At 41.9% G+C, this 14,281-nt stretch overlaps 3 protein-coding genes across 8 annotated transcripts; all 3 read right to left on the bottom strand.

The window, feature by feature from the left end:
* Positions 1–3: 3 nt before the first annotated feature.
* Positions 4–7,784, bottom strand: LOC124201153 (serine protease nudel-like). Of its 2 annotated transcripts, XM_046597636.1 has the most exons (25): positions 7,346–7,783; positions 7,146–7,215; positions 6,954–7,015; positions 5,799–6,838; positions 5,261–5,768; positions 5,035–5,186; positions 4,843–4,979; positions 4,487–4,782; positions 4,297–4,413; positions 4,067–4,229; positions 3,722–3,999; positions 3,512–3,656; positions 3,317–3,447; positions 2,961–3,249; positions 2,725–2,897; positions 2,567–2,665; positions 2,330–2,498; positions 1,874–2,269; positions 1,622–1,810; positions 1,398–1,557; positions 1,187–1,334; positions 1,064–1,123; positions 664–991; positions 466–597; positions 4–398 (listed from the first exon to the last, which is right to left on the bottom strand). In XM_046597636.1, the coding sequence occupies exons 2-25, from the start codon at positions 7,205–7,207 to the stop codon at positions 176–178; spliced, it is 5,457 nt and encodes a 1,818-aa protein (XP_046453592.1). In that variant the 5' UTR covers positions 7,208–7,215; positions 7,346–7,783; the 3' UTR covers positions 4–175. The 2 variants fall into 2 exon arrangements, with proteins under 2 accessions (XP_046453592.1, XP_046453583.1); XM_046597627.1 differs by having other exon boundaries at positions 5,261–6,838; positions 7,346–7,784.
* An 82-nt stretch (positions 7,785–7,866) lies between these two features.
* LOC124201407 (laccase-7-like) lies at positions 7,867–8,544 on the bottom strand. Its single transcript, XM_046597755.1, has 2 exons — positions 8,337–8,544; positions 7,867–8,277 (listed from the first exon to the last, which is right to left on the bottom strand). The coding sequence occupies exons 1-2, from the start codon at positions 8,491–8,493 to the stop codon at positions 8,144–8,146; spliced, it is 291 nt and encodes a 96-aa protein (XP_046453711.1). The 5' UTR covers positions 8,494–8,544; the 3' UTR covers positions 7,867–8,143.
* An 882-nt stretch (positions 8,545–9,426) lies between these two features.
* Positions 9,427–14,194, bottom strand: LOC124201266 (laccase-like). Of its 5 annotated transcripts, none has more exons than XM_046597744.1 (14): positions 14,039–14,194; positions 13,364–13,546; positions 12,935–13,218; positions 12,760–12,872; positions 12,477–12,691; positions 12,315–12,401; positions 11,730–11,853; positions 11,390–11,673; positions 11,199–11,322; positions 10,917–11,125; positions 10,668–10,857; positions 10,392–10,604; positions 10,117–10,335; positions 9,427–10,044 (listed from the first exon to the last, which is right to left on the bottom strand). In XM_046597744.1, the coding sequence occupies exons 4-14, from the start codon at positions 12,833–12,835 to the stop codon at positions 9,662–9,664; spliced, it is 2,124 nt and encodes a 707-aa protein (XP_046453700.1). In that variant the 5' UTR covers positions 12,836–12,872; positions 12,935–13,218; positions 13,364–13,546; positions 14,039–14,194; the 3' UTR covers positions 9,427–9,661. The 5 variants fall into 5 exon arrangements, with proteins under 5 accessions (XP_046453700.1, XP_046453699.1, XP_046453701.1 ...); XM_046597743.1 differs by having other exon boundaries at positions 13,618–14,173; XM_046597745.1 differs by having other exon boundaries at positions 13,677–14,164.
* Positions 14,195–14,281: the final 87 nt, after the last annotated feature.

Consider the following 14,281-nt stretch of genomic DNA (forward strand, 5'->3'; position numbering starts at 1 on the left):
AGATAAAGTTCAATTTATATATTTTGTTAAGCGATCATAACAGTGCCGTAAAACAAAGGGTAGTGAATAAACGTTGGATAGGGGAAGTGTTGAAGAACAAGTAGCTTCAAACATAAAAACTGGGTGGGTTAAAACAATAACACTCTGGAATTTCAGGTAACAAGGAGTAGAAAGACTAGGCACAAGTAAGGTAAACCACAGTTGAGCATTTATCGCTTTTTCTTATTGATGATGAGGCATTTGAATTTAAGGCTTTAAACGATGCGCTTTTACCGAAACCAAAAACAGTGCAAGTGTCATTTGTCAATTTGTCTGTCCAATCGTTGGTGCAATAAGTAAACCATTGGCCTTGTATGCGAAGGACAAGAAAACCAGACGCCGAAACTTTTAGTGGATTCCTTAAATTAGATAAAGGAAATGGTTCAGACTATTATTCCCCAATAATTGTATGTAACACCGACTTACCCATATTTATCGGTTACAACTGGGTATTCAGCACTTATCGACGCACATTTTCCTTCGTCCATGCCATTTAAACAGTTACGCTGACCGTCACACACAGCCGACATAGGAATCATCTCTTGGCTACGATTTTGTCTAGAAAAGTGAAAATGTTTCAATGTTTTAAAATCGTTCAATTTAGGGTCTACGAGGATATTTTACCCGGGATCGAGACAACGGAAGAAGTCGGTCGGACATTCGAGATCGTTAAAAAGTCCTTTTTCGTCTTCGCCACCTTTGCAGTCGACAACACCATCACAGAACATGTCGCCAGGAATACATTGACCATCGAAACATTCGTACTCGGTTCTGGCACACTTTGTTGCATTAAGGAACGGCGTCACTGTGGTCACTTCAGGGGATCGGCAAGCCTTCGTTTCATCGCTGCGATCCCGACAGTCCGGTACGCCGTCGCACACCTGATCAGATTCCAAGCAGGTGCCCAACGGACAACGCCAAGAATTGCAACTGGGGGCCGGTAAGATCGGCACTATAGCCAATAAACAAAAAAAACCAGAATCAGTCTACTGTGAAGTCTTATCCTTTCTGAATCGGTGCATACTTGGGCATGAAAATTGGAGCTGTCGTTTCCTCCTCTGTTTAGGTTTAAGACTGCTACACTCTGTGTGAACAATAGGAAATGTTACAGATATTTTTCTTTTGTGTTATTGTTTTAAATGTTTACTTGTGATGCTTTCAATGGCGTCAAAATGTTGCCATATTCCTTCGAGAGTATCGACGAACGGTCCCCTTTTCGAGCAATCACGTTCAAAAATGGCAACAGCAAACCAGGATAAGCCATCGGAGCAAGCCACGCTCCCTGACCACTTGCTCTGTAAATGGAGCAAAATTATTTTTCTTTCGAACGTATAACATTATTTGTTTAAGTTTCATACTGAAGGGCAAGAGGTAGTGTTTTCATCGTCAGTCCAATTGACCGACAGACTACGAACAGTCATACTGATTTTAGAAAAACTGGTCGAACTGGCGAGCAGCGTTCCATTCATGCTGACTGCAACGCACTGGTTCTTTTTCGTAAGCGCTCGTACATTGTCCCTGTCGAAATATTTAGTTATTTGAAATTTAAATCATTTTCAGAGCTTACATTTGGATAACTCACATTGGAACCAAACAAATGGGATTAACAGTCTCAGTTAACTCGACAGGCCGCTCAAGGTTCAGAAGAGCCATCTTGCTGGTGGTTGAAATTTTCACCATGTTGGCGACACGCCGGATCTGCTCCATCGGAGACGTGAAGGGAATTAGCCTTCTAGCACCCAACAAGGCGGCCACGTAATCCTTTGTCAAGCTATAATCAAAAATAAACATTTGAATGCGAATCGATTAATTTACCAAGTATCGAAGCATTTACTTAATGTTGCGGACACAATTGGAAGAAACCAGAAGCCATTCAGGGGCTACCAATGTTGCGCCACATAGATACTGGCCATTGAGGAACAGTGTAACATGCCAAGGGAATCGACCCTCTATATTGGGAAAGTTGTCCCATCCGCCAAGATTCGGTCGAATTCCGCACAACTGATTAGCGCATGTTACGTTCACAAATTTGCAATCATTCGTCGTTGTCGACTGTCGTTTGACAATCGAATGTAGCGCCGACGAAATGGAAGTTTCATCGACAATTTTCGCGTCACTTTTAGGAGAATTGAATCCTTTGGAAGTTTTCCAAAGAAAACCTTGCTGAGGTTCCAAATTCTTAATAGGAGCCGACTCCATGCCTGGAATGAAAGTGTATGACAGCCCAGGCCTAAAAGATGGATTATGTCATATAAGGCTACTATTTTAATTTAATAAAGCTATGAAATACCCGTATCCAAAATAACTGCAAATATCGTCGCTGACGGACGAAGTCCAATTTTTCACACAACTAGGCTGCCAATGACCCAATTTGTTCACGGCTACTATACCAGACTGTTCACGTTTCAGTTTTCCCATTCGGTCGAGCGTCACAGAAAACGGCTGTGGAATTAGGGCAACTATTTAAAAAATAATACTGTTATTACTTACAAAAGAATTTAATATAGTAATAATAAAGTAACAATACCGCAATGAGATTCGGACTGTAAATGTTCGTCACACATTTCCTTGTATGGCATACATTTCGAAGAAATGAACGAGTAGTATTCACCCGCAGAACAATTTCCTGTAAAAGAAGCGCACAATTATGTAAGCTTATTACACGTTACAGGCTTTAGAACTTACGACATCCTGCTTCATCCGAATAATCTGAGCAGTCAATGTGATCGTCGCAAATCAGCTGAGAACTTCCGGTGCTCCTCAAAACGTCGGCACAAGAACAAGACGATTCGTCCGTCCCATCTTTACAGTCACCAATCTGGTCGCACTTATCCGAGATCGGAACACACTGGAACACTCTAATTAGCAGAACAATCAACGGTTATTTTGCCTGAATAAATTGCTGTTTGATGTGGACTTACTTTGAGCAGGTAAATTGGTCGGTAGTGCACACAGCCGGGGTAGTAGGTGGCAATGGAGTAGTTGTTAAAATTGGAGCCAACGTTGAAATCTCGGTTGAGATGATCGACGCTTGACTGGTTGATGACAAAAGCTTTGCGCTGCCACAATTAACTTCATCCTCAGCGTTCAGACAGTCTACAATTCCATCACATATGAAGTCGGGAGACAAACAGACGCCTGTTCCGCGCTGACAGATCATTCCTTTGCATTTTTGTTTGGGGGTCCTCATTGGTTGATCGCTTTTTCCATCTAAAACATTTCAGTATTGACGTAAATTAATGTTACAACGAAAATGATTGAAATGTTGATAACCCACCCAGAATTCCATTGATCCAGCTAGTGTAGTAAGCTACATTGGTGTAGGCACCCAATTCCTCAGGACGGGCACATCCTAAACCGAAGCTCACTATTCCGGCCAATAGCCAACGGCCATTCGTGCTGGGGTCCCTAAATAATCAGAATGATCATAAAGTGCCAGCGCAATCAAACAAACGAAATCAAAGTGACGCACGGGCAAACTAAGGGTCCGCCAGAATCCCCCTGACATGAATCCTTCTTTCCTTCTGGAAATCCTGCGCACAAGACCTTTTTTGGGTCTACTTGTAGATCACTTTTGCAAGGTGTAATAGGGATGGCGACTTCACGAAGCGAATCCGCTAAAATGTGTTTAAAAAAGTGTAAGTTGAAAAATGAACTAGAACCATTTAAAATTTAGCCTTACATTCTGGTCCATTTTCTTGGACATTTCCCCATCCGACGACGGTGCAAAGTGTGTCGTTCCGCGGGTAATAACCCAAACTAGGTAGGCATGCGGGAGCGGTCCACTGGTTCAGTTGGAAAGGTTCTTGCACTCGCAACAAGGTAATGTCATTTTCTAGTGTAAGCGGATTATATTTCGGGTGGACGTAGACTGAAAGGACGGCACGAGTTTGTTCCAGAGGAGAGAAAGAAGACCGTCGTAGCATACCCAATTGAATTTCAAAGTGGGATTTCTCTAACCTGCAGTGAAAGAAATGTAATAACATTGATGAACAAAAATAAAGGAAATTTAAAACATGTGATTTACATATGGAAACAATGTCCAGCTGTCAGGATCCAGCTATTATCTAGAAGAGAACCACCGCACTTGAACGCCCCATCGCGAATGATTGCTACTACCCATGGCCAAGCGCCCATGCTACTTTCACGACCGCCAACAATTCTGTCCAATGTGCCTCGTCTCTTACGTCCTGCAAAATTTTACGTAAATCTAGCTTTAATAATCCAAAAAAATTGGGTAATACGAGATATACTTACGTTGAACCAGTGATTCCGTATAACGGCCAGTGAGGCGACTACACCTAGACCCTTGGCAAGTCGGGTCCGACTTACGGAACCGACGAATTGGGGCTTCCACATCCATTGAGGGTTGGTCTGTTAAGATCAAGAGTACAACAAGTAAATTAGACGACATTTTTGAGACAGAGATTGCTTTAAAGGAGATTACCAGATTGAACGGACCGGCCAATGAAAGGCTTAATAAGAAAAGAGGGATTTCCGTTTTGAAAATTGTTCGGTTTACTGGTCGTTGAAGCTATCGTTATATTGAGTTTGATCGTCACTTTCCGACCGATTTCTGCCAGACTCGGAGCCTTTCTTCCACAACGAGGAGATGGGCATTGAACAAATAAAAGATCTGTACAATTTCCAATAACCGACGGTTTGTTAACGATTCCAGTTAACATGGCAAATGTGCCGTTGTAAGCCGAAGAATTTGATTTTCTCTTCGACACTTGTAACATTCTAAAACACCAAGATAGTAATAAAATTTTAAATAAAATGTAATAAATAGTGACGCATTACCCAATACCGTCTCCAACAGTCAACTGGCAGATGCCGGAGACTAACTGAGTCACGTTGTAAGAGGAATCGCACAATGGATACCATTTGTTCTTGATATTATGCATCACATATCCAGAACTGTACTTCGCTACCGACACCTAATAAAGCGGGTTAAAGTCTCGTTCAATTTATTTTTGGAGAAATGGGTTATACCTCGAGTGGCTCTTGGATAGGCGACAGAACGCTGCATCCTACTTCGTCCATTCCGTCGGGGCATTGTTCGACTCCGTCGCAACGCTGTTTCAGCGGAATACACAAAGGTCTTACCCTGGTGATGTCACAGTTGAATTGAGAAGCGTTACAACCTGAAAATAAAAAATTTCTTATTACACTCAAACCAATCTTTGGACCTTACGCTTGAAGTCAAATTGTTGATTACCTCGACAGCTTGTTTCGTCATCAAGAGAAGGGCAATCGAAGATTCCGTCGCAAATTTTGCTGGGGTCCATCCGACTCCGGCAAGAGCAATCCGTTTCGTCGGTGGCTTCAGGACATTGTACCTTACCATCGCACATCTGCTCAAAATAGATCAAAGTCTGCGGAGATCCAGGGCACGGATATGACGGATTTTCCAGCTCCACAACTACTGAATCGATTGGATCGTCAGTAAAAATCGGTGTTGTTGTTCCTTCAGACGTCGTTGTTGTTGCTTCAGTTGTAGTGACAGTGGTAGTTGTCGGAGTAGTAGTGGTGGGTAGAGAAGTTGTAACGGAGCTTGAAGTCGAAGAGACTGTGCTTGCGGTTGTCGCGTTCGTCCATCGAGCAGTTGAAAAAGTTGAGGGCGATGTGGTAACTGGAGAAGTCAGCAATGTCGTATTCAAATGAGACGTCGTTGCCGTCGCCGCTGTCGTGGTAGTTAACGGCGTGGTAGTTAACGGCGTGGTAGTTAACGGCGTGGTAGTTAACGGCGTGGTAGTCGTTGTGGCGTTCGTAAGCGGCAAAAGTTGCGTGGTGGACGTGAGATTTACAGTGGTGGAGGAACTCGTCAAGGTACTTGCGTTCGCTGAAGAAGTTGAAGCTGACTGATTCAAAGTAGTATTAGGAGTTTGCACCTTCAGTGAATCCATTGATAAAGTGGAATTGGATCCCACATCGCTGAACGAAATCATGATGTTTGTGGTGAAATTCGGAGAGCTAGTTGATAATAAAGTTGGACTGCTTGTAGTAAAAGGCAGAGTACTATTTTTCGTTGTTGTGGGTCCTTGCAGCCAAAATGGGCGGGTTTCAAACAAGTCAGATGAATTTCCAATATATTGATTCGTGCTTGATGACGTAGATGTAATCACACTCAGCGGTGAAGGTGATGGCGAGGGGGAAGTTTGAATTACTGCAGGAACCATCAACGTAGTGGTCGAATTTTCTGTGCTTGGCGCCAAGGTAGAATTTTTGCGTGGCAAGTCCTTGAGTTCTACCGCAGGTTCAAATGTAGAAGGTGAAGTTGTTGTAGTTACAGTTTCAGCAGTAGTGGTGGTAGCAGCAGCAGTAGTAGTCGTGGTAGAAGCAGCAGTAGTGGTGGTGGTGGTAGCAGTAGTAGTAGACGCAGTGGTAGCCGTAGTAGCAGTAGTAGTAGTGGAAGGATTCGATGGCACACCCGTTGGTACAGTCGCGGGACTTGTAATCGCAGCCGCAATAGCCGTTAATTTATTTGTCGAAATGGAAGAACTAGCGGCAGGAATAGTTGCTTTTGTGCTAGCTAAAGTGCTCGATTGGCCTCCCGAAGTTGTTGCGTTTGACATAGTTCTATTGATCGACTCTACTGGGGGTGTGAAGGCATCTGGCGGTACGGTAGACACATCTCGTTCAACGTGCTGCTCTGTAATAGATGTCATTGTCGTCAACATGGGGTCTATGACAGGAAGAATCGTTGTGTTTAAATCCATGTGCTGAGCGCCGGCTGATGCAGCCATACTTTCTCCCGGATCCGGCGTTGACGCTTTAGCTGCAGTAGCATTACTAACTGTAACACGAGAGAAAAATGTGTCAATAGAAAACTTAATCGATTTTGTCCTTATTAAGTACAGAAGACATTTTTCATATCAATATAACTAATACAAATATAGGAAATCACTTACAATGAACAGCGATGACACCCAATATGATGCCGGCAACCAAAGAAATGGCAATGGTCAAAATGCTTTTAACAAAAATAAAAAATAAGTCAATAATAGTAATTCAAATAATGAATGAAAATTTTATGAACCTTCAAATATGAATTTACGTATTGTAAGTATCAAATGAGATAATTGGCAAAAAAAAAACCTTACCCGATGACAACCAACCATTTGCACGAAACCATGGAGCTGAAAGGGTTTCCTCGATCCACCATGTTGGGCACTGAAACGACAACCACATTTAGCTAACGATTTCACACACACACTCTTTTATACCTTAAAATCGGCAGCAGATCAATTCTATCTTTGTCAAAAAATGTTCGCAGAAATACAGGTATTGAGAATTGACTTACCTTCGTTGGCGTCTGTGGTTTGCAATCAACTGCCACCATCAGCTTTGGCTAGCGTGGAGCAGAAGTGAAACTCGTTGACGAGCTTGCGTTGGCAAAGTGATAGAGAATGCCGCGTGCTTACAACTGCCGATGACAAAGGGAGGCTGACGATGATGTAGATTTCGCCCGTGAGCGATATTTGGTTCCAATTAAAATCGTTGTTGCCTCCACGGTGTGACGTCACTGAATGGGATAAAGTAAGTGAGGGATTGACGACCCTTACCCTTGATCACCCCGTCGGCAATAAAATGTACGTGACTTGTTCGCGCACTTTTTTCTGTTTTTGTCTTTAGTTTTTCACGCAACGTCACTAGACACATCCAGGAGATGGCGATCTATGTTACGTAACTTACCTGTACGCTCCAAATTTTTATGACAGACACATGGACACACAAATGATGAATTCTAGCATAACACAAATTTTAATGCTGCAGTTTGTAGAGGACACGCAAGTTATAAACGAAATTAAGGATCAGGCAGCATTGAATAAGAAAAGTTGTAATGATTAAAAAAACTATTTTAAACAAATAATTTCACTTGACCATTCGATAATCTAATGATTCTCAGATTACGCTATTTTTAAAATCATCGCGTTTTGTTTGAAGAATGTTAGTTTAAAAACCGGAGAACAATTGCGGATACCACGCGCAGTATGCGTTGGGTAGCATAGAAAATGTCGATGGTGAAATCGTGCAACTAATTCAATACCTACAATTAAGAAAAATTTCTGAAACGCAACTTAACTTCGGTGATTTTCCTTCAAAAAAGCCAATCGCCACAGGTTGGGAAACTTCCTGGAATGGGCGGAAAGTCTTCGTGTCCGCCAACTTTAAAAATGAGTCCCATTCCGATTTCCATGTGGAACTCCAGGTGACAATGGAACAGCCAGTAGCCTGAATTGCACAATACAGTATATCAGATCAAAGATAATGGAATAACTGCACGTTCCTACCTGGGTTAGTTGCCGTAAAACGAATGATTGTGTATCCGCCATCGGGGATAGCAACCGTGTCTTTGATGGGAGCATCGACTAAATTCCTGTGGATTAATCCATTTTCATCCATGGCTCGAATCTGGTCAACATTGACACTACTGGTGACGCGCTCCATCGCCACCACCCAGAAGGAGTAGCCGTGAAGATGAAATGGATGTGAATGTGATCAAGATGATTTTTTACATCGACAATCACTGTATCACCTTGGCAGACCTAGGTGTGGAAACATCTAGTATGTTAGGATTTTCTGACGGCAATGTGGGTCTGAGCCAAAGAAACACGTGCAGTACCACCCCTCAATATCCACAGCAAAAAGTTTTCGTTTTCGTATGGAAAGAAAAGGTGTTGACAAAAGGCAGGGTACGATAGGAAAACCATAATTACTTTTCAGTTTTTCTCTCCTACACCCGGCAAACGATATCTTTTTGTTGCGGAAATTTCTTGCGTATATTATAGGTCGTTGACTCGACTGTACCTGAATCGATGGAAATTGCACTTTACGCAATATAATAAACATTTCAACTTACAGTAGTTACTGTAAATTAAGAAATATGCTATACGTTACTTAATAATCCGACTCCTCTCTATTGGGTAAATAGAATAAATAAGGGGTTGGAAGAGCGAGATGAAGGACGATATTTATACCAAACGGAAAACAGGCATCGCTGATTGGTGTCTTAAAATCTATAAGACGAACGGAGATAACAAAATGGTACCAGTACCATACTGTATAATTTTAACCAGCGGCTAATCAATAAAATTCATCATCGAGTTTTGTTTACGTGATGGATCAGCATTGCCATTTCATATGACTTACACGGACAGGGCCGGGTATGCGTGATGAAAGAACTATTAGGTACAAAGTAGAAAGATTCTTTTAAAACAATTACATTTTTATAAGCACTTAGCAACCATGGTAGCTACGTGACAACCGGCACGCATCCGCTAACGCCGGAGAACACCGAGAGAAGTTGGCTGTCATGCTTATTTTTAGCTGCACAGACGTGGATTTGTTGTGATTGGATGATTTCAAAAATGTTTGTATAAATTTTAACTTCAATTAATAAATTTGTTTTAACACAAGAAGACAAATCGAACAGATTACTATACAAGTTATAAATGTTAAAAATACAACTTTTTGCAAAATTGGCTTTAATAAGCATTCAAGCAAATAAAACATTTGTGAAATCAATTCACATTAAGACGTTACTGTATATGTGTCATTTTAGGACTTAGTTCCCCGTTATTACGTATGATAACTGTTTGCTGCTAGCGAAGCGTTTTTACAAATGAAAGCAAAATATTGAAAGACAATAAGCGATAATAGTATACAAAGCCAATGAATAGTACCGGTGAAATGAAGATGCCGCTGATATTTCGTCACTCAATTCGCGACTCTCGTGCGGATGGATTAAAGGTGAAGCAGCTATCAATAAAGGGAGTAGCTCATTCTCTCCAGCGGGGATAGGGTTTATGTCGTAGATGATCGGATCTTTTGGAACCGTGAAATTTACATCAACTGTTTTCTTCTCCGAAGGAAACCAATCTCCACAAGTCGGGAAATTATCGGGTATCGGAGGGAAATCCTGGTGTTCTCCAATTTTGAAAATAACGCCCATCCCGACTTCAGCATGAAATTCCAGGTGACAGTGGAGCAGCCAATAGCCTAAACGACAGAAAATCTCAGCTTTATTTAAGATTTAACAAACTAGATATAAAGAGTCCTCCAAACTTATACCTGGATTAGTTGCCAGAAAACGAATGGCCGTGTATCCGCCATCAGGAATAGCAACTGTGTCTTTGATGGGCGCATCCACTAAATTTCTGCGGATCAGCCCGTTCTCATCCATGGCTCGAATCTGGTCAACAGTGACATTATTGCCAATGCGCTCCATCGCCACTACACGAAAGGAGTAGCCGTGAAGGTGGAATGGATGAGTTGCATCAAATGTCATGCCTGATTTAATTCAAAGTGTCAATTAATAAATTAAGAATACGGCAACAAGAACATACCTTCATCAATTAAAATCACTTCGACTAGAGAGCCCAGAGGAACTTGTAGAGTGTAAGCGCATGCACATTCTTTGTCTTTGCAATTAGCCACAGTAGATTGATTGCACAGCGAATTTACTGACAGAGCATGGTGTTGACTTAGTGGCGGCGATGATGGCATCCGCAAACTTATGTGGTTCACCTGGGGAGTAAAAAATCTCTGGTGTTTTCCCACTATGATCAAGAATTCGTAATGGTCATAAAACAGATCGATTTAATTTTATGTAAGATCCCCACCTCCAAATAGCGGATAATGTTCTGGATCGTGGTACAACCAACTATCGACAGCGTTGAAATCATAGGCGAGGAAAAATTTGCGGTCAGGTTCACGTGCCCAGTCAGCTTCGCTTTCCTCCTGTAATGCCTTTAATTCAGCCACGGTAACATGTTCCTGGTCACCAGGTGCGTGATTGATTGGGTTCAAAACCTTGAAAAGACTAAACGGTAATCAATATCGAAATAAAACTTTAATTTGCCATGTTATACCGTGCCATTTCGACTAGTGCTTTCGTATGTTACAATCTCATCCGGCTCCACATCCGGCGAATTTTCATAGCGGAGGATCGCAGTTTGAAACACGTTTTTAGAATTCCAGTCCATATTTCCTCTGAATCGAATCCAGAAAGACGAAGGCATCTGATCTGCGTTCAATACGAAGTCAAATCGCTCACCGGAAGTCATTAAGAGGGAATCCACTGTGGACACATTTGTGAAGAAGAGCTTGAGATTGTGACAGGCAATTATTTATGTGATCTAATTTTGAAATACCTTCGACAGGTTGGACTGGATTCCCGTCGCTGGCGATTACAAGTAGCGTATGGTTGTCAATTGACATCGTGATTGGGCAATCCAATATTCCATTGCTGATAATTCGGAATCGATAGCGCATACCCTAATGCGAAAAGGAAATTTATTCGGTTGCATTTGCGTAATTTATAGGTTCCCAAAGTAAGACTTACTTGCTCAACCTTGAAAACCGCAAGAGGCATAAATTCTTGTGATGTGAGCTCATCTCGCGGTTTCGAAATTCTTCCCTTCCCGTTGACAATGATGCTTGAGGGAATATCATCTTTGCCATCGTGAGCGTGAGCTAAAAATTTGGCCAGCGCCAGCTCACCAAGCCAGTCAGAAACGAGTATCACATGTTCTGGCAGGTCGTAATCGTACAATGGTGACTGTGGATCTTTTGAACGACTTTGGCGAACGATTAGCGAACCAAACGCACCGTCCGCTCGCTGGAACCCTGAAAAAAATCAGATGTTTTCATTCAAACTTATTTTGGTCGTTATCTTCGCTTACCAGAATGAGAATGATAATAGTGAGTTCCAGGATTGTCGGCAACAAACTTGTACTGGAAAGTAGAAGCTGGCGAAATTGGACATTGCGTAATTAGAGGAACCCCATCCATGTAGGGAGACCCCTTCTATTTGTTTGAAAGAAGACATACATTAGTAAAATTTATACAAGGTTTTCTGGTTCTGGTAATTTTGAAATAATGGCGTAAACAATATATAGTGTTAAAAATGCGCAATGCCTTGGGAAAACCCCGCTCCGCAAGAATAATCACTCAATTTGCGAATGTAACAAAGCCAAGGCCAAAAAAAGAGAAACGCCCAAGCTCCGACAAGACGGATGACAGATAATAGATACAGGTACTTGATAGTCTTTCGTCAATTCAATGTTACAAGCGTTAATAACGGTAATACAATTTGACTCAGAGATAAGGGTCTGTTTTGAATTCAAAACCTGGGAAAACCCGTTTTTAAATTTCACTTTACTCCCCTTTAATTCCCTTACCAACACAAAGTATCGGTTTTCAAACATTTAAATGAACTACCCAGGGAAGCAGCTTGCTGCTAAAAATAAGGCTCTTTCGTAACCTACCATGTGCATTCCGTGCCAATGAATAGCGCTTCCTTCTCCCCGTAAATGATTCTTGACGTTAACAATAACAGTGTCGCCTTGGCAAACCTAAAGAAAATATTGAAATGGTTTAAAGAGGTTCACAGGAAATTTAAAAGGTAACGAAAAATACAAACAACTAACTTGAATGGAAGGGCCTGGTATCTGGCGATTGATGGCGACAACGCCTCGTTCAACTCCATCAGCAGCGATGCAATGGTGCCGGTTACAGTCCTCCGGAGTGAGCGGACAATTGTAACACGCTTTGCTCATCGTGTAATAATACTCAATGTGAAAATGATAGACGCAACGCTTGGCCGGTCCGTCATCGCACTCACGTTGGCATTCATGAATAGATTCTGAAACATCAAAATTGAAGAAAATTAAAACAGAACTTTGAATGAAAATCTAATAGTGGGGATTCTACCTTGGTGGAGGGTCGAAGAAGAACTTAGCAAACAGAAAGTATAGAGCGTGATGGAAAACAAATTATTAACACGCATCACTCCGCTTCCTGAGGACGCCGTCAAAGGAAATTAACTGTAATAAAACCAAAAATGAATATGAAATAAGACGCAAGTGGAAGAGTATACGTGCACAACCTTCAGCCAAATCCAAGGCACTGCGATCTCTCTGGTAGGAGCTGGAGAATAAGAATACGAAGGCATTTTAATCTTGCTAGTTGGAGTGTTTTCTAAATGCAGGAGAAAGGCAACATCCTCTAAGCCCCTCACGTTTGAGAATGGGACTCGAGCCACCAGGCGGCAGCTGAGATGGCGTTAAAAACTCGCACGTGTGTTTTTTATTCAATGTTTTTATCCTCCGACCCAAATATTGGCTTAGATCATACGCTACGAATGCACACCTTTGCTCCGAATTACTCAATCTGGATTTGGATAAAAAAATAGCGTTCGTAAACTGAGATTCCGTAAAACAACAGCATTTCATCACAGCTAAACAAGACTAAACGGACCACGAATATTTTCTTAAGGGAAACACCAAATACGTGTTTTGAAAATGAAAATACTCACTTGCGCATCTTCGCAGCATTGACAATCAGCGCCCCTATCGCCCAAATAGATTCCAGGAACCCAAGCTCACGATGTAGTGCGTCGACCTTTCTTGAAGTTTGTGGTCAAACGAAAGTGACTTTCTCCACCCGGTCCGCGCGCGCGCGCGCGTCCTACTTTTCAAATTGCCAACGGGGAACGTATCTGAAATCAAATCAGTGATATGTCCAAGTCAGCAATATTTAAAAAGGAATAAACCAAACAACAAAACAAACCAGCACAAAGGACAGCAAACAACGTCATAACAGGTGTACAGTAGATTTTTAGAAACTACCTGCAACGTCAATGGCAAAAGGCCTTACACTTGACCGAGTGAAGGAGAGAATAAGGCGCCGTTCGGCACGTCTGACGCAGAAGACGAAGCAATCATGCGCTCTTATTGATGCGATTCGAAAGCGAAAGCTCGTCCCGCTTAAGAATTCATATTGCCTCACACAGACAATAAATCGTGACCGTGTTCGAAGGCCGATTGGGCTTCGTGTATAGATAAGATGCCAAACCGGAACTCATATCAAACGAAAGTTGTCAACAGAGGACGGTGTTGCGAAAAGAGAAAAATCATTCGTGTTCTGCTTCATTACTTTCATAGTAGTTATTACACATGTACACATTTTACCATTATACTTAAATAGTTACCTCGATCAAGTAGCTAACATTCTTAGAGCACGAGGTGGAACACGTTAATTTATGCTTTTCACTGGAATCACTGCTTATTCTTTCCATGAATATTGAACAGTCAGCTAAAGTTGTGACTTCTTTCACTTCTATGCCACGCTGAAAATCAGGGTAATTCGTCTGCTTCGTCGCCCCAGCAACCGGCGTTGCCCCTTCGTAACAATAGTTAACCTTCAGTTAATTCAATTTTTATTGTTTAATTCA

Source organism: Daphnia pulex, chromosome 2 (genome assembly GCF_021134715.1).
Source record: "Daphnia pulex isolate KAP4 chromosome 2, ASM2113471v1".
NCBI lineage: Eukaryota > Metazoa > Arthropoda > Branchiopoda > Diplostraca > Daphniidae > Daphnia > Daphnia pulex.